This window comes from Salvelinus sp. IW2-2015, linkage group LG24 (assembly GCF_002910315.2).
Source record: "Salvelinus sp. IW2-2015 linkage group LG24, ASM291031v2, whole genome shotgun sequence".
Taxonomy (NCBI): domain Eukaryota; kingdom Metazoa; phylum Chordata; class Actinopteri; order Salmoniformes; family Salmonidae; genus Salvelinus; species Salvelinus sp. IW2-2015.
The window spans coordinates 3485418-3509466 of record NC_036864.1 but is presented as its reverse complement, the minus strand read 5'-3'; the positions used below and the strand labels follow the sequence as shown (position 1 = coordinate 3509466).

The 24049-nt window shown below is 42.4% G+C and overlaps 2 protein-coding genes across 3 annotated transcripts in view; one reads left to right on the top strand and one right to left on the bottom strand.

Moving 5' to 3' along the window:
• Window positions 1–24049, bottom strand: part of LOC111951302 (synapsin-3) — a 128728-nt gene that overhangs the window by 38522 nt on the left and 66157 nt on the right. Inside the window, exons 5-6 of the mRNA XM_023969358.2 lie at window positions 22636–22792; window positions 22005–22094 (exon numbers count right to left, since the gene is read on the bottom strand). Coding sequence (XP_023825126.1) covers window positions 22005–22094; window positions 22636–22792 — 247 coding nt within the window. The remainder of the gene's footprint in view (window positions 1–22004; window positions 22095–22635; window positions 22793–24049) is intronic.
• Window positions 1969–19012, top strand: LOC111951303 (metalloproteinase inhibitor 3-like). 2 transcript variants are annotated; one of them, XM_023969360.2, is made up of 5 exons: window positions 1969–2253; window positions 11595–11677; window positions 12664–12775; window positions 14638–14759; window positions 18307–19012. In XM_023969360.2, exons 1-5 carry the CDS (start codon window positions 2124–2126, stop codon window positions 18502–18504), a joined length of 645 nt encoding a protein of 214 aa, XP_023825128.1. In that variant the 5' UTR covers window positions 1969–2123; the 3' UTR covers window positions 18505–19012. The 2 variants fall into 2 exon arrangements, with proteins under 2 accessions (XP_023825128.1, XP_023825127.1); XM_023969359.2 differs by lacking the exon at window positions 18307–19012 and having other exon boundaries at window positions 14638–15084.

Here is a 24049-nt window from a genome sequence, read left to right as displayed (position 1 = left end):
AAAAGTTACACTGACCGAGGCTTAAATTGAGGCCATGGTGACATAAACAAAGAAACAAAGACGTTATGTRGTTATTGGAGTATTTGTTTGAAGAATCCTCAGGGACATCCGATGGAAATGGTGGACACCACCCTGATTGAGTTGAGAAGCTCAGTTAAAAGAAAATGATAAACGTCACTGCTAACTACCCCCCCCAGAGAAACCTAATAAGTCTCCAATCTCTGACCCGACAAGGAATGCAACAAATATGATGACTCCGTCATGTTCCAACCTGACAATGGCTCAACAGAGGTTATGTTATTAATGGTTAACAATGGCCTTGCATATCTCCTGTTTTCTTTGGATGCTCACCMTGAAGTTCTGACATGCCATGCCATCTGCATATAAAAAAGTGGATCTGATAAAACTGGACTTTAGCTGTGGTCATCTGATTCTATTCTGTTCCAAAGTTAGTCAGACACGGCTTGTTTATTTTTTGTCTAGAGGAAGGATTCCAAGAATTTCCAGGATATACGTACTGTACATGTACCCCTGAACAAATACAGGCTGATTATATAGGAAATAGTGCTCAGGAAACAACGGTATAATTCTGAAATAATAAATTAATACAATATTTATTTGCAGTGTGCCCCTTATTGTACAGTCATAACATGATCTGCGTATGACAGACACACTTTGCCAACAAATACGTTCTTCTCTGTTGTTAAATGAAATAGGCAGACAAAGGCCTACTGCACGTGATGCACTGCTGCACACACCACTTGTATGTTTTTATGGGCCATATAAGCTAAATGAAGGTGAAACTGCAAAAACATATATATATATATTTTTTTTTACAATTTCTGAGTTGTTAGCTGATTGTAATAACGTCCTTTCCACCACACTTGCCTGCTGGGCCTGTTCCTATTGAGGTTAACGAAGAGCATTCTAAAAGCTGCTGAGGGKCTATAGGGTCATAGTTCATTAGCCTKGGATTACTCTGGCTTTGTTWGATAATTCTCAACCCTAACCCCTAATGTGGCTCCACAGATCAGCCTCCACACACAGCGATATCTCCACTCAGGTTTCTGAACCCTTACATAAAAACACAAAGGGGAGAAAAAAACAGATTAAACTTAATTTGTCTAATTCTAGAGAYTGTAGCCAGCGTGAAGKATTTTACCATCGCTCACACTGGGTCACGTGAAAAATRCGGTTCTCTCTCTCTCTCTCTCAACTTCAGCATGAGAAGCTTTTGAAAATGAGACTGGTTGTGAGATTAATGCCAATACTCAGAGGWGATTTGGAATGTCTTTTCAAAGGTATAAAAGGGCTCTGTGTTTCTCACACTGTTTTAGACAACAGGTGCAAAACGTTCTAGAGGCCATGTTGTTTTTGACTATATGAAAAAGTAAGGTGTAAACAAATGGAGTTCATTGCTGCCTTGAATTGCGCCTTTATCACTGACCAGAAAATGCTACAGAAGTTCACAGAACATAAATGGACATTTAGTGGTGAGCCTGGAAAAACCACCAAACCATGTCTTTCTGATACACCCAAAGGAAACCTAATTTGTACATGTTGCTGTTTCACTGTTAAAATAAACAAAACATGGTAATAACAACATAAAAACAAATAAGTGCCAAGTTTCCCATTAATTACAATAAATAAATGCTCCTTGAATGTATGAAACATTACATCAGGCTCATATGGTTTTCCATTCAATGAGCAATTTCCAGCGGTTTTTACTCAGACTGGAATGTTTTACGGCTGACAAAAGTGAAAGGGGGAAAAATAATATTTTTAATTTAAAAAAAAGAGACAAGCATTGTAAAGTCAATTCCAATATGTCATGCATCTGTTATTCTTGATGACATCATCGACGGCTCGAGTCGTGATTGGCTGTCGTGTCGCGAAATCTGGCGAGGTGGGTGGCGTTCCAGCGTCTCGCGCACTATATGTAATTCTTGACTCGCGCTCTGAGACCCAGTGACAGGCAGTACCCTGACCGGAGAGTAGAGTTGGACATACCCACTGAAGCAGACAACAGCTCAACTCGGGACAGACTTTGAATAACTATTCGGCGACATAACTTTTTTGTTTGTAAAGTAAACAGACAACAAGGGAGATTTTACGCACTAAAAATGCAGCCCCTCTGTCACCAACTGCTCAGCTTGCTGTTCGTTTTCAGCAGCCTTCAGATTCATCAACTCACAGAGGCTTGCTCGTGTGCTCTGTCTCACCCGCAAGATGCGTACTGCAACTCTGACATTGGTAAGTCGCATGGTTTGAGTCCACATAGACTATATGTTATGCCAACTAAAATATTTTCTCTATTGAAATGAATTGTTTCAATGGTTTTGTGATATTCTGCATACATGGAATATAATATAGTAATAAACTGTTGTTAGTATAAAGCGATGCAACTTTCAGTCTGGGACCTACAGTATGCGTAATTGGTAAATATATGCCAAACAAAGTTGTGCGTAAAATGTAACCATCACCTAAAAGCCCATTTAAAGCAGACTGTCAGAATATACCAGTTTGCAAGTATCAGATGGCTCATAGGCTAACGGTTTACTACACCAGCACGCTTTCTGACTAGTCTAAATAAATGCGTCATCTCTCAAATTAGTGAGTCAAGAGAGAGGAASCTTTATTTTATTTCCTGTTGCTCTGATGAGAGGGAAGAGTTAACGGGAACGGTATCCATGGAAACATGTCCCACTGATCATAATGTTTTTCAGAGCTAAATGAYCACTTGCTGAGCAATAAACCAGAACAGAACAGGCAGACAGTAGCCAGCCAAGGGGTTTTACTGCTGACTGAATATTGCACCCATGTGTGGAGGTTACCAATGGCAGATTTGTTCTTGGATCTTGGATGCTCTTCTGTTCTGTCTGGCTTCCCATAAGATGTAAGAGCCAATACTTGGCTAGGAATGTTAAGCAAGTGCTCTTGCAATCAATTTGTGAATTCTACAGTCCTAGTGGTATAGCATTTCCCTTCAAATGTTTGTGCTCTTCTATGAAAGCACATGTTTACTTTCCAATAGGGGCCTGATTCATTCCATTCACGCATTTGATATAGAGATATGGAGTCAGCATTGGTATAATAAAGCCTTGGTTATTGACTTAGATGCACTGTGTTGATTCCCGGGTGATATTTTCATTTGGGGCTGATCCTCGGACCCTCTTGTAGCTGAGATTTCCTTGGCCTCCTGCTCTGAGGAGGSTGGCTTTGTAAAGCTTGTTGTACCACAGGGGCATGCCTTCACAGGCTATGCCAGAATAACATGACCCCAGCTGTTCTTATCGAGGAATGCCTGTCCAACCTGAGGCAGTGTTATTGGATAACACTTGTTAATAATACCAGGTGGGTCCTGGCTCACCACTGTTGCTGCAGGAGACTCATTCCTAGTAAGGGATTATTTGATAAGCCTGAGCAATACTAAGTGTTGTGGGGGGTCTAAAGTAGGAAGAAAAAGGTAGAGTGAAAGAGAGAGGAGTCAACTGGGATATACAGTATTATGAGAACTGTGTGCAGCTCTTTTGTATTGTGGAACGGAACTGCTGGCAGCAGGCAGAGTGTGTGTGTGTGTTTGACCAGTCACAGATAGCTTTGTCAGACGCAGCCATCAAACGTCCATTAGGGTAGCATAGTGGTCCAATGCCCCGGAGCGGAGGAGAGGAGGAAAAGTGGACATCAGAGCTGTTCCGCCCCACGGGCGGAGTCTTGCTGAGGACACAACTATGATGTCATGTTTTTTTCTGCAGTGATCCATAGTCCAGCCAGTGAACTATGACTGAAGCCTGACGAGGTCAGAGGAGAGAAAGCTATGTTGACTTTTCAACATATGGCAACTGTTTAAAAATAACACCCTCTCACACAAGTGGCAGATTGAACATTCATGTCAAACATCAACATATTTATGCAAACATTTCCTCAGCATTGATGAKCATTGCCTGTTATTTAATTATAATTATTGGGGCTTATGCTAGTTGGTGACTTGGTTCCATTGTGTTGAAGATGTACAAATGTTAGTGTCACAAGCAGTCAGGTGGCACCCTGCCTTCATGTCCCCTAAATTGGCTCATCCCATTGGCAAGGAGTGGAGCCTAGTGGTCCAGAATCTAGGGCTGGCTTTAATGGCTGCAAGTGAGCACTTGTGAGCTCCACAAAATTCAATTTCCAAGGTCTTGGCTCAGCCAGAAGTGCGCCACGAAAGCCTGTAGCGTGCACAGAACTAGGGATGCCTCTTTCCTCCCACTGCAACGGACAGTGTCACAGTAGTCCCAATAAAACATAACACTGTAAACATGCCATAATGCCAAAGCCAGGATCACATTTCATCATGTAGATGACACAACTGTAGAGTTATTTTTCCCAGTGGAACAATTGGCCATGGAAAAAGCTTGAGAAATGTCTATGGGAGTAACATGCACACAATTATTTTGACCATATAGCCATCTTCTGCTCATTGAGCAATAATGAAGGCTATTGCTTTCAGTTAGAGACAGTCGATGAAGGTTGGACATCTGTTAGGATAGGGCTCTAGTGCAGTTATCATGAACATGTAAGCTTCTGATGACTATTGCATAATTATTATGCAACTGATTTACAGTTTTAGGCAAGATTTCCACATGTCAAATTCCGATAGCTCTTGTGTTGTAAGCCAACTGGAAATGGAGTTTGGCACGAACATGATGTTTTTGGACGGTGAAGGATAACAGTTATCTCCTGGCAACACATAGAGTTATGATGGATATTCTGATTTGTGTCCTCTGAGCATGTCCAAAMAAACATGTGCTGCAGTCTTCTCAAAAAAGCGTAAGTACATTTTCCGGGACGAAACGTAGTTCCAAAAGCTTTACACGGCCTTGAATTGCATCACGTGACTGGGGTTTGATGAATGTCACCTTTGATAAACCTTACAGTGTCAAAATATACCACGAAAACATACTGTATGCAGATCTATACCTACGGAATATTCCCTATGAAAGATATGAGTTATAAAATGTGCCTTTATCCTCATCTTYYSCCCCCCCCCATTTCATTTGAACAGTACTTTCAATGAAAGCTGTTTATTTCGTCAACGACCTATTTTTCCTAACTCAAAACTATGACGATAATGGGACGAGATKACCTGGGGGGGAAAAAACAAGAACTATTACAAATGACTTTTCATTTTAGTTGACAAAAATGTGATGAGACGAGAATTCCCCGTGATTCCCCGTGAAACATATGACATGAAGCACATTTTAATCTGTTTTGTCCAATTCTAAGCATGCATGCAGAATATTTCATGCCATCCTCTCATTGGCAGAATTCACATCTTTCAGTTGTGCAGTCTGATTGAGCTCTCCCACACAGCTCCAGGCAATCACTTCAGTCACTCGTCAATCTTCTGAACTGATGCGAAGCCAGGACACTTGACTTGTAACCAACTTCAACTAGAAACACTGAGCACGGTTACATGCACACAATAATGMGATTATTGTGGATAGTCAGGTTAATATAACAGTTCGTTTAAAACGTTTACATGCTTGAAAGTCCTTCAGRTGCCTTTTTGGTGAACTCCAAGTGGGCTGTCGTGCCTATTCCTGAGGAGTGGCTTCCRTTTGGCCACTACCATAAAGTCCTGATTGGTGGAGTGCTGCAGAGATGGTTGTCCTTCTGGAAGGTTCTCCCATCTCCACAGAGGAACTCTGTAGCTCTGTCGGAGTGACTATCGGGTTCATGGTCACCTGCCTGACCAAGGCCYTTCTCCCCCRATTGCTCAGTTTGGAAGAGTCTTGGTGGTTCCAAACTTCTTCAATTTAAGAATGATGGAGGCCACTGTGTTTTTGGGGACCTTTCAATGCTGCAGATTTTTTTTGGTACCCTTCCCCAGATCTGTGCCTYGACACAAATCTGTCTCGGAGCTCTATGTACAATTCCTTCGACCTCATGTCTTGGTTTTTGCTCTGACATGAACTGTCAACTGTGGGTCCTTATATAGACAGGTGTGTGCCTTTCCAAATCATGTCCAATCAATAGAATTTACCACAGGTGGACTCCAATGAAGKTGTAGAAACATCTCAAGGATGGTAAATGTAAACAGGATACACCTGAGTCTCATAGCAAAGGGTCTGACTACTTATGGAAATAAGGTATTTATAAAAACCTGTTTTCGCTTTGTCATTATGGGGTATTGTGTGTAGATTCATGAGGATTTGTATTTATTTAATGCATTTTAGAATAAGGCAGTAACGTAACAAAATGTGGTAAAGGTCAATGGGTCTGAATACTTTCCGAATACACTAACGTTTGTATGTGAAAACTATTTCTAAGATGCATACTTTTAGTTTTGCGAACTCACTTCACTCGCGCATAAGAGGGAAGCTTGCGCTACCTGGTGCTACCTGGTGCTACCTGGTGCTACCTGGTGCTGGCACATGCTCAGATCAAATACACCACTGGAATGCCGATTAAGCTGTTTACATGTCCTAATCATTTGAAAGATTGCTTAGAAAACCAGGTGTTTTGATTGGTGTATGCCTACTTCGATTATGACCTTATTACGATAAGCAGAGTAAGGTGTTTACATGATTAATGCCATACTCAGCCTTCTGCTATAATCAGTTTAATATCAAATTATCAGTGTGAATGTAAATGTACTCACTGTTTACTATCGCTCTCTCTCTCTCTTACTTTCATGTAGGCTATTTTTGCTTTGATCACATCAGAAGCTATATTTTCCCATTCATCTGTGTTGCCGCTCTCGTGCTGTGGTCTGCAAATGCGAGTTGCGGTTGCTTTTGTCAWTAGGGGAAAAACKAATGCTATTTGTTGAATATTATTAGAGAGTAATACTTCTGCCATTTTTCTCCTTATCAAGGAAACCACTGTTATTTACCCCCTTGACAGTTGTGATTGGCTGAAAATCAGAGCTGTAAATTGTTTAACTTGTAGCCAAGGCTTTATAGCCTATATGGTTAATTATGTCTGGCATTGAATACAATCTGCCACAATATCAATGTTGCCATCTAAGGTAAACGAGGGGATAGTAGGCCTAGTTGGACAAGGCTATCTGAATGTGCACATGATGGAAGTTAGAGGTAGCTTAAATATTCATTATTTAATTGCAAAAAATGTGACAAAAGGGCTGTGACTAAAACTAGACAAAAATTGTCYTGAGTTTTAGTTGACTGATAATAACTAAAACTAACAAAGGATGAAATGACAAAAATGTGACTAAGACTAAAAGGTACTTTAAGCACTAAAACTAAATCTAAAATAGCTGCCAAAAACCCTGGGGCTGACTATTTTTGAGGACTATCGTCAAACGGCTATGGTTTGTTTACACACAGTGTGAATACCTATACGTGAATTAAAATGCAAATGGTGACCTTAAGCTCCCCTCAGGTGTAACGCTGAGTGAGGAGAGAGGCTAATTTCCACTGTCAACTTCAAAGGCGACACGGTAGAACATGAATCATCGCAATTTAAGAGCCATAGGCGAGTTCAAAGCCTGCTCCCGTTGTTTCATAGGCCCTGCTCCATAATCACCAGCAGCACCCRCTCTAATAGATGAATCAGACAGACTTTTTGAATTGAGGAAATGAGGGTACATATAAAAAAGACACAACAAAGAGAAAAAAACATGTTAAATACCAACTCCAAATAACCTGAGGGTAACTTCGCAATCAGCAAACAGTGGCTGGCTGTGATATAGCATTCGGCTGGCAGCGTAAGGAGTTCAACTATGTCAGCTGATATATGTTCTCTCAAGGAACCCTTCCTTGCATTTCTAGACAACAGTCGAATATCCATTTCCTGACCATTTTTTCTTGCCGCATACGTCGGCTACTTGAGACAGAGAGACCGAGAGCTAGAGAYAGAAAGGTTGCTTTTGGTGCACAGCAGACCTACTGGGATGTAATTTAATTGGTGACTGAAAAATCCAATTCACATTTTTCTAAAACTTTTCATGCAGCAGATTAGCGTTTCGGTCGGCCCTAGCTACACTTTGGCCTTGGAGTTTAATATCCCTTCACGGCCGAGGTCCAYGTTCCCAAGGAGCTGAGGTGTCAGGAGCAGACCTTTACATTCTCGTGTCATGCACCAATTCAGTATAGAAGATTACTGCTGCGGGTAAGTGTGGCTTGGCCTGAGATAAGAACCTTGGAGAAACATGTAGTTTAGACTGGTATAAGCTAGTTCTCAGAGTGGTGAGGGAGGAGGTCCTCAAGTTACCCTGTCCTTTCTCTTGGGAGGCCTGGAGAGGGAAGCAATGAGCCATTGCTAACTAAGTTACTATAGGTTGCAATAATGCAAAACCCAATCCTATTCTCTTCTGGTACCCAATCTTCTTCCCAACTGTCAGAGGGCATAGATRGTCCCATATTATGAGGAACATTATGTCATCTGGGATCAGCTCGGTGCATTCAAAGCAGCTTTATTCCAAGGCCAGCGTTCCTTCCTGTTAAAATAGGTCAAGATGTCAAAAGGTGCAAGATTCCCTGCATGTATGACATGGACACCCTGTGAGACAGGCATATCGAGTGTCTAAGCCAACTTCAATCACCAGTGTATTCCATGACTGCTTCTGAAATAGTACCCTGTTCCCTATATAGTGCATTACATTTGATCAGACCTTCACATCCCATGTTGGTTCAATTGCGTCTATCTCCTCGGTGAACTGGTGAGGACATTTMTTTTCTATTAAGTGTAATCCAACTCCGGGTGTGGTCAGCTCTGACACCTCGAAAAGATGAAGAGTGCTTAGTGCTTATAGAGAGTAGTTTACCCATTTAGTGTGTCATACTCAGTAGCGTCGTTTTCCCCGCCCACTCACCTCAGATCATGTTCAGAATCAGTCTCAGCCACCAAACACACATATAGTTTATAACGCTGGTTATACACAACCACATATCTCTTCATATGACCGTCTATTTCAACCTTGTCATGGTGACTTTTCCCTCATCAYGCAAWCTGTTTGCTGTAATCACAATTTAGCCTGAGGTGCCTCACAAGATTCACAGGCAAAATGTAAAGCAGAARGAGGCTTAWMMTGCTTGATTGAATTACATTCCCACTTGTGTTGCGATTAGCATTTGAATGCAGAGTTTAGTAATCCAATGCTTCGGGGAAGAGATACCGTGCTAAATTAATTCAATTACTTTCTCTGTCATACCCCAGTTACTTCTCCTTATCAACAAAAATCCACCTACTTTCCACTGAGAATGTATGTCAAATCCACTGCAAAACATGAATATGTATGCGGCAGAAACAGGAGAATAGCACTCGCCTGTAATTGCTATTTGTGTGTTGCAGCACAGAGAGAGAGTGAGAGAGTGAGAAAGAGAGACAGAGCAGGGGCCACTTACTCTATATAGAGCTGAAAGAGATTTCTAGCTGCAGTGCCGATTACAGCTAAACTAACCGGTACCGGTCAGGTGGATATCTTATGCAGTGCTTGGGCTTAGAATTGGGTTACATAAACACTCACAATTTGGTCATTTCTGACACTGGGACCAGGACCTAGCCTGAAGAGTCATCTTGAAAGAAAACTCGGTGGTCAGGAGTAAATAYAGCTAGCTTTCTGAGTTCTACTCAGGTCCCTTCCCTTGGAGGTCAAAGGGTCGCTGTAGGGAATAACACAAACCCTCTGTCTCATCAGCAGCTGCGGCCTTTCACACATTCCGCCAGGCAATGACTTCGGCACCACCCAATTAGTGGCTGCCCGCCCAGTGGCGAGCGTATCCCGCCTCAAAGAGCGTTTGGTGTTACTGTTGGACTCTTGTTCAGCGATATGACCTATGACTCCTACGCCTAATAACATTTGAAGGCTCAACGCTTTGATATTGATATTGCGCTTTGATATTGGATTATTATCATTTTGGGTGGGGAAAGCTGTCTTAGCAATGGAGTTTAGGTTTTAAGGGGAAGGCATGTTTTGGGCTACTGGCTTCTGAAAATAGTTTGARGGATCAGTGCATTATGAGGGATCAGTGCATCATATCTGTGCATCATATCAGTGTATCACATTACATAAGGAGGGATCAGAGTAGCATATGTTTCATATCTTCACATTCCACAGTAATAGTGCCTATGGTCCATACAACTACATCAGTGAAAGTAGCATTCATTTGACTCTGCATAGCAGAGACTTAGGTTAGGTAACAATGCTGTGAGGCTCATAATATGCGAGTTGACTGATTAATGGAGCAGATGTCCTTGGGTACATTGGCTCAAAAAGGTCACCAAGAACACAAGGAGAATATATCACCTGAATAGGTTGAAAATAATCTTTGCCTTGTGATTCTCTAACAGCTATCAATTGGATGGCTGATGCTCTAATAGAGAGTCATGTCATTCTAAACTGGCAGGTGAAAATGTGAGCATGTGAGCTCCATTGAAGGTGTTGATGTCACCTCACCGGAATCTTCTGGGAGACTTTTCTATTCATAAACCACCAGGATTACTGCTTTTCCTTTAAACTCCCTTTGCTGCCCATTTCTGTGTGTCCGGGACTTAAATACAGACTATGACGCTATAAGAGGAGACGTTACAGTACATCCCTTCTTCACTCTATCTAGAGGAGTGAGACGCGCCCCCCCCCTTCCCCCCCCCCGGCTCCGGGAAGCGAGCCTCAAAGGAATGTGGGAAAGAACATTCCGGAGAGGAAAGATAAACATCCCTACCGTTAGTTATGTCTGCGGCTGTCAGGCTGCGTGGAGCAGGTGAACTCGACTCGAGTCGACTGCGCCTGCATGTGGACTACCCTTCCACTACCCCTTCTCTCCCGGGAGGCCTCAGAGCTCTGATACAAGCTCTCTGGGGAGGACCCTATTCACTGGCCTAAATGAGGCTTCGTTCATAAGCCGATCCCCCACACAATGGACCCACTTACTTTAAAAGGAGTGAAAGCAAACATGGTGATTCCACAGCCAAACTGTTTCACCTAGCCGCTGTTTACATGAGGGTGAGCAGCACTGATATGATCTTTTTCCGCCCTGTGCTGAATGTAAAGAAAGGAGGTTGTTTGTGGAGACACGTGGTTTTACGACACAGGGACACGGCTGGAGGGAGGTAGTAATAAAGCTGTGGCCTCATTTTCACTGTTCTGAAGACGAACTGCTTTGGCCTCTGAGTCAAATTCAAATGCTAGCCTCCTAGTCTTCCCTTGGACTTGTTTGGCAAGCAGAAGCAATCCACAAAAACAAATTAATAGACTATAAACTGAGCTAAACCATTACAAAATCTTCCCTGGGTCTCTCCTCTTGGGGCTGGGTTTTTAATGAGCTTTGGAAAAGCAATGAGCAGCCCAATGCATTCTAGGGTCCTAATCGGGAGTTGATATCACCCTACTTCTAGCTAAAGCATCTGTTAGGGYGATGTGTTGGGATGTTGAACACATATTGGACATACTATTTGGGCTTCTCTTTTGATGCTCACACAAACACATCAGCCTGGCTYCAGACGTCAGGGACAGAGATGGGGACAAGACTTGCTCTGATATTGACCTAAATTCAGAATCATCCAATATGCTGGATTTGGCAACTAGAGGCTTTCCAATCTCCGCCCATTGCATAATTGACTAATTCTGTGCTTGTGTCTTCTGTCTACAGTGATCCGTGCCAAAGTGGTGGGCAAGAAGTTACTGAAGGATGGGCCTTTTGGCACAATGCGCTACACGGTCAAACAGATGAAGGTAAGCCATCATCGCATCATTCATCATTTTACGTAATCTGGCCCATACCTTGAAGAGCATAACCGCACTCTGGAAAACAGCACAAGGCTATAAGAATCACTAACAAGCTCATGGCTTTGAAACTAGAGACCAGTTTGTCACTGTAGGCCTACTAAAATGATACGGTGTATGACTAGGCTACTGTAGCAGTATCACTTAAGTTATAGGGCAATCCCTAATTCTTATAACCAAAACATGAGTTCACCGATGCCGTAAAATGTCCAAGCTTTTCCATTAAGTGCCACAAGAGTATGCTACAGAAGATTAGACGTTGTTTTCATCATTTCGTCTAACGCTGGGCCCTGTGGCAAGAAGGTTTGGCTAATCYAAGTTAAATGTGTTTGAATATTTGTTTTGCCAATGGAATCCAATGTAGTCGCAATGGTCTAAAGACAATCGCCTCTCAGTAAATAAATCACGAAGAGTGGGGCTTTGTTGCCCCTAGAAACATTTTCCCAGAAATCCCCCGTTTTAGGTCCCAACGGCTAGCCTCTTTCACGGTTTGTCCTGTTATTTCAAAGAATAGCCGCGTCTAAACAGGGATATCCTGTTGTTCCCAGACAAATAAATCCCGATGGACCAAACACAACAAATTCCAGGGCAAACATTTACTTTGTCCGGCAGCGTTTGTGTTCCGCGCACCTGAACTCAATGGGTGGACCCACGGCTCAACCCCAAAGTCACGTCTTCATTATGTCCTGTGATTATGTTCGTTTTCATGTGGTTTAATGATAGCGTCAGTGGCCTCTTCCTCCACTAACCTGAATTCTTGGAAGCGATATCATCTCATCATGCTGTGTTTATTGTTGTGGATTCCTGACAACTTCGAGAACAACTCAATAATTCCAGTCGGGTCAAAAGCGTCAGAAGCAAGAACAAGTGCCACAGGTGTGTGATCTTCACTCCAGATTATATTAACACACTGTTTGTCGTGGTCTGTTTTGTAGATGTACAAAGGATTCAACAAAATGCAGCACGTCCAGCACATCTACACAGATGCCTCTGAGAGTTTGTGTGGAGTCAAGTTCGACATCAACAAGTACCAGTATCTGATCACAGGTGAGTCACTATTCTGTCATACATTACAACTGATCTGAAAAGCGGACATCTAATGTACAGTACTTGGCGGGCTGCATAGTTGTCATGGTGGTGCCAGAAACAATGTCTTTCCATTCAGAGCTAGTAATAAGCAATAAAAACAGCCCCGGGAGCTGCCTCAGAAGCACATTACCAAAAACAAATTAGCGAGGCAAGCAAGCACATCAGTGGAGTTGACTCCAGCTTATTCTCCCAGGCCTGTTTCCCTAACTCCGTCTCTGCAGCACGTCCCACCACAATGGCAGCGTTGCTAACGGCAGCCCCATTTTTTGGGGGGGGTTTAAATACAACTACCCCCCCCCCCCCTTCCCTCCTCCCTGAAGACTTCTTGTCTGATCTGTGACACAAACTTACCCACTATTTATAACCTCCCATCTGTGAGAGACGAGAGAGAGGCAGGGGGGCACTTATTTTTTTGGAGCGTTTCCTTCTCCTTTAGGGCGTAAACACCCTCCTTTTCTCTTATAATTAACAGTTCTAGCAAGAAGTTCTGGCGTTTCCAGTGCAGGCAGGCATTTATCAAGTTCAAGTTTAATTTATTAGTCGTATGTACAGGATACAGATGGTTAACACCATCCAACACATACATACTTGTGTGTGGATGAGTGTATTTCAGTGTGCGTGTGTGCGCATGTGCGCTAAGGTGCGGAGAGTCACCGCAAGTGGTCAGTCCAATTCAAGTGTTCGGCAGTCTGATGGCTTGTAGATAGAAACGGTCTCTGAGCCTATGAGTTGCTATGGAAAGTCGGAGAGCAGTTTAGTGAGACCTAAGGCTGTCACACTGTTTAGCTGTGTGTTGTATGTTCCCATCACTACGTCCCAAACCTGTAAACATGCCCTATGAAGCCAATGATACAGGAAGGAAATCACCCCGGCAACACAAGTGTGTGTTTATTGTGGCTGGGTGATGATGACATCACAGTCATCCAGGCCAGGCAGCAGCTCTAGCTCTGGTTTGGGGAGTGAGTCTATAATTGGGTCTTGGGTCCCTGGGCCATACTGTATCAGGACTCAATTACAGGCATGTGAAATACGCCAMGGCCTGATAGATTAACTCCACGGGTTAGGCTTTGATCAACCCAGAGTGAGTGCACGGCCGCCTGATTAGCTATGAAGAGAGATGCCACACTAGCCTGGTCCCAGATCTGCTTGTGCTGTCTTACCAACTACTATACCAACTACAATTTGGGAACAGGCTAATGGCGCTCTCTCACCATTGTCTAATAACTTTACCAGAGACGCCAATAATCCATATGGAAGTCGGTCTAAGAGTTGTGTGTTTGCGAGCTTTCAGCTCAGTGTGTGATGACGACAGGACAGTGTAGCACTAGCAAGGGATACACTGTTTCAAACAACATGCTGGCTGGTGGTCTACAGTGTAGGGTGAACCCGTTTGCAGCAGAGGTTGTCATCCTGACATTGGTGGTAAGCTGTGAACGGCCTAACCTAAAAATAGAAGTTCGACAACCTTTTGGATATTCTGAAATAGGGGTGTTGGTTTAATATGGGATCTACTGTACAAGATTGTCTTACATAGTTAAAATGCTTTGGACCGCTTGTTTGACTGGTGTATTTATGCTAATCGAGGTATGGCAATTATACAATTAGCCAAAAAATATGCTAGGGATGACATCTGACTCTTTGGACATCTGACACTTTCCCATGGCATTGGGAATATGACATGGCATTGTTTGTCAGTCTTCAGTTTTTGGGGGAAACAAACAAACCATTGCAATGAATGTTTTGTAAGTCATGAAATAATTCACGAATGATGTAATGCATAACAAAAGCTGATCTGTAACCAAAMCTCTCTCCCCCCTCAGGCCGCGTGTTTGACGGCAAGGTCTACACCGGGCTGTGTAATTTCAACCAGCCATGGGAGCGCCTCTCGCTGGCCCAGAAGAAGGGCATCAACCACCGCTACCAGCTGGGCTGCAACTGCAGGGTGAGTGGCAACAACTGCGCTCTCGGGGAGAATATGGATAAAGTGGCTCCCGGGGAGAATATGGATAAGATGGCTATGGATAAGGAAGCTAAAGCAACCCAACAGCAGCAGAGCCAAGATGGAGGAGTAGGAGCCAGAAAGAGGGGCAGGGGCCGGGGCAGAGGCAAGGGCAGAGGCAGGCAGAACCAGAACACCCTGCTTACTGCAAAGCATACCATCCTGCTCTGAGCAGCTCTCTGCTCCTCTATCTAGAAGACTTCTTACCACAGTTGGGGTTGCCCCTCTTCAAAGACACAAGGCACTTCATAATCTCCATATGTTCTTAGATATTGGATATTGGCTGTAGAAAAGGAGGGGAAATAATGTGTTCATTTTATGATGATAATGACTTTAGTGGCCTTGCATATATTGGGTCAAATAGATTATGCTGATGAACTGCAACCAATTATGAAATCCTTGCCAAACCATTTAAAACGTTTCCCTCTTCTTAAGTGTAGCACAATACAAGCATGACTATCAAAATATATACCAAATCATTTTGATTATGTAATTGTAACTTTTCTGATTGTAGGGACATACTAATTCCAGATAGTGGCTGAATTATATAATGTAAAGGTTTTAGGCTGTCAGGAATATAAAAGTGTCCCCTTTCCATTTTGGCATCATAACGGATAATACACATCCATGAATGTAACTGAAGAGACAGATGGAAAGACGAAAAGAGAGATTTATAATGATCTTTGGGAGTTATTAAATCATTTAACTACACTGGAATTACTTTCCCTGTTATTCCAAACCCTGAATTCAGCGCTCGGTCGGACCTCTTTATGCAGGACCTGCTCCTGTGCAGCTCCAGTCCAGGCTCATAAATATCCTACTGTACTGCATAGCTCAAGACACACCATCTGGTCTRCCCATCACTGCCCCGTCAACAGCAATAAGTGCATTGCCAGACAGGAGTAACTACAGAGTCCAAATGCTGTCCAACACCTTTCAAACTGCTCACACCCAAACTCCTTAAAGGGTTGTAATGTTAAGACATGTTTAGGCGTACAGTGAGTCTTAGAGGCCAACATAGAACAATGGAGGTATGTCTGTGACCAAACATGGCAAGTCAGCATCAGGAATGAAAAACAAACTTGGGACAGAASTCGACATGGTAGAAGCGTATTATTTGGTTTATTATCCATTTCAGTTCAAATGTAATCTTTCATCTGAAAGAAAGACAAAAATCACACACAAATGTGTTCTAGCAATAGGCTGCTACTACACAACATCTCATTGTGTGAACCYCTTTGAAGCAGCATGCTAACTGTCTGAGAAGACAAGTCAACAGACAGACAGAGGCAGTGCAGACACAGCCATCTCTGTGGTTGTATATCAAGAGCACGAACCGCCTAGAGATCTCTTAGAGTGCGAACGTCACGCTTCCCCGACGCTTCAGCCAAATCATTAAAACCACAGTTTGTCATCTTTTGCATTCTTCAACAAATGATGATTTACAGCTAAGGAATGCAGGAAGCATGTGAAAATAATCCACTGCAGTGTAGAAAAAAAACATTGGCATCAGTAAATGATTAAAAAGCTAACTGTCCATAACATAGCCCCATGAACACCAGAACTAGTTAAACTTCATTGAAAATGCTTGCACCATATGGACCATAAAGAATGCGTTCAGCTTCACCCATATTCCTCAAGCTATCTGCTGTCGATTCCTCTGGCTCTGTCATTACTGTACACACAGCTTTTACTGAAACACCTCTTTGGATTTCTCTAAAACACACAGTGTATTTGTCAGTTAGTTTCTCCATTTCTAATTTCTTTAAAAAGACCTTTAAAAAGACATTTGGCAGGCTATACAGTGCATTCGGAAAGTATTCAGACCCCTTGAGTTTTTCAAAATGTTGTTACCTTAGAGCCTTATTCTAAAATGTATTACATCGTTTTTTCCCCCTCATGACGCTACAAGCTTGGCACACCTGTATTTGGGGAGTTTCTCCCATTCTTCTCTGCATATCCTCTCAAACTCTGTCAGGTTGGATGGGGAGCGTCGGTGCACAGCTATTTTCAGGTCTCTCCAGAGATATTTGATCGGGTTCAAGTCCGGGCTCTGGCTGGGCCACTCAAGGACATTAAGAGACTTGTCCCGAAGCCACTCCTGCGTTGTCTTGCCTGTGTGTTTAGGGTCGTTGTCCTGTTGGAAGGTGAACCTTCACCTTAGTCTGAGATCCTGAGCGCTCTGGAGCAGGTTTTCATCAAAGATCTCTCTGTACTTTGCTCCATTCATCTTTCCCTCAATCCTGACTAGTCTCCCARTCCCTGCCGCTGAAAAACATYCCCACAGCATGATGCTGGCACCACCATGCTTTACCGTAGGGATGGTGCCAGGTTTCCTCCAGACGTGATGCTTGGTATTCAGGCAAGAGTTCAATCTTGGTTTCATCACACCAGAGAATCTTGTTTATCATGGTCTGAGAGTCTTTTAGGTGACTTTTGGCAAACGCCAAGCGGGCTGTCATGTGCCTTTTACTGACAAGTGTGTGCCTTCCAAATCATGTCCAATCAATAGAATTTACCACAGGTGGACTCCAATGAAGTTGTATAAACATCTCAAGAATGATCAATGGAAACAGGATGCACAGGAGCTCAATTTCATGCCTCATAGCAAAGGGTCTGAATACTTATGTAAATAAGTATTTGTTTTGTTTTTTGCATAAATTTGCTAACATTTCTAAAAACCTGTTTTTGCTTCGTCATTATGGAGTATTGTGTGTAGATTGAAGATTTTTATTTATTTAATCCATTTCAGAGTAAGGCTGTAACGTAACAAAATGTAGAAATAGTCAAGAGGTCTGAATACTTTCCGAATGCACTRTATGTGAGAAGATAATTATAAGTTTAAAGGATGTTGATGGAATTGCAGTTCAATACAGATTTCTGTGCCTTTGGTTATCTTCTCCATTCCCTATGGGAAAACTACAAACTAAGTAGTGGACTTTCATTTCAGAGGCTGGCAATTAAATTCATATTTGAACTCCACTGGCTTATCTACWGGAAAMTACATTTGAATTGAAACCATCCATYCATTCATCCTGYAGAGCAATGAGTATAAAATGCATTCATGAGTTTCTAAATTGTAATGTATTGAATTACATAAACTACAAAAAGAACTTGACTCACCTCACTCTTTGCTGATTTCTCCTATTCAAAATCGTATTCTCCACATATTAAGTCTTGTGTACAAGATGATGCGTTGCTTCAGCCTGTCCTGAAATGCTAATTCTGTCTTGGCCTTTATTTACTTTATTTACTGCTGGATGTAGASTCACTGTGCTTTGAATTGGTCAATATTTAACAGAACATGAAATTCGTATATCTGTCACATATCTTAAATCAGATTTTTTGTTAATAAAAAAGGATTCAATTGCACTTTATTCAAGTCGAACTGTAAACACACAGTGAGCCTTCACCAGTATGCTGTGGCATTATTCCATTTTATTTTCCTGCTTTACGACTACATCTTTAGTTTCGCTTCTTCTCTCTGTAGATTAAGCCCTGCCACTACCTGCCCTGCTTTGTGACCTCAAAGAACGAGTGCCTGTGGACGGACATGCTGTCCCACTTCGGCTACCCCGGCTACCAGTCCCGGCACTACGCCTGTATCCAGCAGAAAGAGGGCTACTGCAGCTGGTACCGGGGGATGGCCGGCCGTGACAAAACCACCATCAACTCCACCGACCCCTGAGCGTAAACCACAACCAACCCCCAAAACCATCACAACTTTCTTAGAGTTTCTTCTCCTCTTCCTCTTCTACACCTTTCCCAAACTCCCCCACGGCCCTCGTCAACCACAGAGTATTACAGAACTCTTAAAACGTACAGTACTAGCCCCAAGTGACCACTCCTACGCCCTCTGACGAAATATACAAGACCTAAAATAATCAGTGCCTGGCTGTCTCATAGAAGTAGCACTTCTGATGTAAACAATACCTTTTTTGTTTCATGCTGTACATTACAGTTTCTCCCACCTTCCTTWTCCTACATTTCCCTAGCTATCAATGAGCAGAAATTAGACCCCATCCCAGTCAACTTTTTTCAGACTGCAATACCAATGGCCCTCTAAAAAGCGAGACCTTTTTCAAACTATCGTAAGGCTTATTATGGGTGGGATGGCATTTCAGAACGGCAGTTTCCAGCAATACATAATGGTGAAAATTATTCTAATATTAAGTGTGTGGTGCAGACCGTATCAACAAAGCTCCTGCAACATACACAAGTTATGCACAGTAACCAGACACATTGTCACCAGTACGAGGGCAATGCCAACACGAGGTATGGCCTCTGAAAAGCAATACCTCTTGCTCCAGTCACACAAAGGTATTTTATTGGTATTTAACAATGATTTTGAATCACATGAAAGTGTATATGTATATGTTGACAGTTTATACTGTCAACATGTCTATTTATATGAATGATGCAATCTTTGCCTCCCTGACTGCTTGCACTGTAAAGTTCATTCKAGGTTGTATTAAATTGCATTTACATTTTAGTCATTTAGCAGATCACACTATATGAATGCATTGCTAATATCGGACGATGAATTGATTGAGTATAGCTATATTTTCTTCTCCGTAACCACCACTAAGAATGACCCTTACAGCTCAAGCACAGGGAATTCTTAATCTTTCACAGAGAAATGGATGCAAGTTATTTAATTTTTTTTGCTGTATATGATATAAGCTACAAAACAATGAACAGTTGACTCGACTGAAACCTCTGTAGTAGATTTATTTATCCTTGTTTGTCGAATCAGACAATATCCATGCAAATACTACAAACAAAATCAACTATCCTACTAAAATAGCCAAATATATATATATATATATATATATATATCTTTGTATCTGGCCAAAACTGTATTACCATCACTACCCTGTTTGGCTGTCATGAAGGACCGGAATCCCAAATTGTGTTTGTAAAGCATTGATTTAATGTTAGTTCTGTGTTAGATCCGCCTTCAGCAGATTTTGAATGATGGTACTTTTGCCCAATCACAGTTCCCCTTCTGGTTCTCATGAGGGAAGGAACATTTTAAAGCAGAGGTTTCAGACAAAAAAAGTGTTTTCATAAATGTATATTCCATTTGTGTAAGTATTTAACTATTTCAGATGAAACTGATGAAAATAACACTATTGTCACTAAACTCTTCTACTTTTGTTGAGTTTTCCAGTTCAGTATCTTCAGTCCATTCCGTTAGAAACAGAGATGCCTCAGCAGGAGTTAGAAGTCTTTGCCCAGTCTTTCAGCTCTGCCCACTTTTMCATTATGTTCAGAAAAGGCCATGCCAAGTTGRTGTTGAACAGAATAGAGTACGGCCCTGACGTGACAGTTTTAGAAGGAAATCCGCAAAAATATAGTTTAGTCAATTTATTATTCATGTAAACTATTATAATGTGASGAACTCAAATKAAATCTAAATCTTGCCTCCTCCACAAGGCACTTCTTACATGAAACACAATTATTTCAGGCACTATATTTATAGAAAAAAAGAAACATTATCTCATTCAACAATGTAGAACAGAAAATTATAAAACAATGTCGAATTCGACATTTCCGACCATTTSAAAAGGAGATGAGGTAGAGGTGGTTCATCAGTCTCATCGTGTTTCCCCACTGCTGAGCTTCTGACACCTCCAGGCCTTGGCTGAGCTTGAAACACAATCCAGAGGCAGATCCTCAGTAGCTCCTCAGTAGTCTGAGAGGACTACTATGCCACAGAGATATCACTAAAGCCTGAAYGTTCCACATCAGCAACACTGTTCTTGTTCTCCTCAGGCAGTTAGAAGTAGAGCTGGTTTAGCATTGAGAGAATGGTGGGCTCAGTGAGTGTAGCCCGATAGTTCCAGAAGCCAGATAGTATGTAGTCTTCATATAGATCCATCCTTTAGTTAGAATACTGGGAAGGTTCCTCGGTRTGTTTAGCCTTCATTGACACACTTCTCTGTTTGTCCGTCTTGAGTTGTTTCCATCTCCCTCACCTGGTTTTGGAAGTTTCTCTCTCTTCGGCCTTGGCATCTCTGTACCTGTATTTTTTTGTGGTTCGTGTTTGTGTAAATTTACTGTCTGCTTAACACAGAAACACTTGGTCAAGTCGATCCAGAGTGCATTTTAAAAGGAAGCTGGCAAAAGGCTGTGTACCATGTGTGTGTATACACTGATTCCTAAAAAGGGGGGCGAGCGACCGTTTCCTTGTAGGGGTTGCAGAAATGTTTGACTTAATTTCTGTGTTTTATATTTTTATAATAAAGATTTAATGAAAAATGGACCATATGAGTTTGCATTGATTCTTGTGCTGTTGTTTTCTTGAAGTCAAAGTAGCACACCTGGTCATGATCCAAGCTYRGTATTTTATCACGGTCACAAGGCAAATTTGGACCTGACCTTTATAGCAATATCTTTGTGATATCATAGAACAATCTGTAAAGTCAGGAGCTACATTACATAATGGAATTACACAGAATTGTTCCAACTTGCACATTCAACTTTGCACCAGTTAGATTACACCAGTAWATAGGTAAGCGCATTAAAAATTGCTTTATAAATGGTTGATGAAATGGTAGCAAGCTCCAACAAGGCTGTCACTAAGATGCTAATCAATCCCACCTGTTTGGCATTGGCCTAGAAAATACGTTAATAAAAAGTGTCCAGCTGCTACACTTGATAGTTTGGAGCAACCTTAAGCCTACTTACCTTGCACTGTCTCTTTAAGATCCATGGGCTTTAGTGTTGTGATGCCCATAGTGTTGCACTGAGACATAACCATTTTTTTGTTATGACTACTTTGAGGACAACATTCTTTAACTGGTCTGTGTTTTCGCTGCCTGAAGTACCATAARCTCAACTGAAGGCGATTGGAAACTACAACCAGGGATAATGAAGTCGGGCATGATGGGCAACAATAGGAGCTGCACTCTGGCTGAGACATTTTACTAATCAGCTTGAAGGTTTGCACGTGACGCCACAGGAAATATTTTGACCCAACCCCTAACGTTCTCACTGTTTCCCGCTTTTGCCCTTGTGACACTTGTCCACCCCAAATTAGACAAGTGTCACAAGGGCAAAAATCAAGATTATCTGAAAACATACAGAGTTCATTCATTCCGAGTGCTGTGTCTATATGAAKATGGTAACGCAGTAAAGAGGAACACGCATTAYAAACAAACAGTGTGTCAGGAAGTCGCTCACCATCTGTGTGTGGTTGGGGTAGAAGGTCTGTTCGTTCAGTGGGAACTTCTCTGGGCCCAGGGAGTGGTAGAGCTTAATCATGTGGGAAAACTGCAAGCAGAAACAAAACACGAGACGACACCATTCTATAGTAGTTACTGTATATAGAAGGCAGGATAGAAAGTGTCTTATACTACATCTGTAGTTATCTGGTGGAAAAAACTGACACCTTGAAAGCTGAATCCAGCACTATCCATTCAAAAAAAAAATGATGTAGAAACTTTGACCTTTAACACATCCAGAAATTGTTAGGTATGTTCTTCAAGGTCAGTTCCGGAATGTTTTGTCTACTACCGCCAACATGTTCTAAAGACTGGGTTTAAAAGACTGTAGCCATGGTACAAATGTAACTTGGCCCGGCTCCAGCTCCAGCACACCTTGCCTGGCCACCTCTGCTGTTAAAACAGGGTGAATAATAACGGGTCTTACTGGAGGCCCCTGGTCTCTGTTTCAGAAACAGGTGTTATGGCTCCTTTTAATAACCCAAATAAATCAGTCTGCGGCGGGCCGCTAMGGGCCTCTTTATGTGGGGTAAGATGGGGGGTGATGGAGGGAGGAAAGGAGGTAAGGAGGCAGGTTATGGATCACGCACCACCCAGGGTTTGCTGCAAAAGTTGTAGATGGAGAGCAGGGAGTTGATGCTGGCGACTCCCCCGTATTGAAGGCCAATCACCAGGCTCCTGAAGTCTTCGCCCGGAGTCATGCTGTAGGCATGCTGGCGAATCAGGACAAAGTCTGGCTTGAAGGATCTGGAGAAAGACGAAACAAAGTGGGACATGAGATAACGGAAACCAACAACATTCTTCTTTGCTGATGTCAAGGTAAAGTATAAGTAAAGGCACATTCTACCACCTTGACTTTCACATCATCTGCTTCGCCAAAACATTGATACAAACGGGAAGAAAACATCTGTACCACTGGGCACACACTAATTGAATTAACGTTTCCACGTCATTTCAATAAAACTACGTTGAACCTACGTGGGATAGATGTTAAATTGACGTCTGTGTTCTGTGGCGTGTGCCTCATGGACTGCTGATGACACTACATTACACTGTGAAGACAGCCCAACTGTTGCCAGTAGGGCATTTTAGAGACCTGGATATTTGTTACAAATGTATCTTTAGCATATATATTACATTACAAAGATTGGTGCAGGCATACTGTATTTCATTACTGACTTTGTCACTCAAGTTCCAGACCTCAAGCAGTCGAACTACAACGACAGCAGCCATCGTAGAGCCTTTCCAAAGTCCAACATAGCAGCTGTAACTGCTCAGGGCCCAGACCGATAGTATCTGTCACCGCATTAACACGTTAAGATTACAGGCAGCTCACTATTTACAAGGAGGAAAAAAGCTCCATTATTCAAAGGCCGTAGGAGGAGGGCGAACAAAGGAACGCTGRTCAGAGTCAGAGAAGCTAATCTTTTTGGACCATCTATCCAATTAACGCAGCCTAATCCCTCTCATTACAAACTGTTCTGGGAACAGGGCCAAGTAACCCATCAGGGACCCGGGAGGATTGTATCACATCTTGCTACGATTAAGATAAAGAGGGAGAAAATTCCACTCTTTAACTGAAGGCAGGTATGCAGGGATATGTCTCCAAAGGTTAATTCAGCTTAGATTCAGGTAGGTTGGCTATCTTCGATGGATCTGTGCTGGCTGGACTGAGGGATGTAAATKAAGTTCTCTTTCAAATGGCTGTTAACTGTTCTGAATGCTCTGATTGTAATTTACAGTTTGGTGAATGGTACCATTTTGATGCATTTGTCTGAATTCATTGCTTCAGCCTGACAAGTCCATGAGCTGTTGAAAGTTATTTCCAATGGACTTTAGCCATTCTCAATGAATCAATGTCTAGCCCCGTCGCGGACCAGGATGTCTTGCTCCCAGATAGACTAAACAACTTCTTTGCTCGCTTTGAGGACAATACAGTGCCACTGACACGGCCCGCTACCAAAAYCTGCAGACCCTCCTTCACTGCAGCCGACGTGAGTAAAA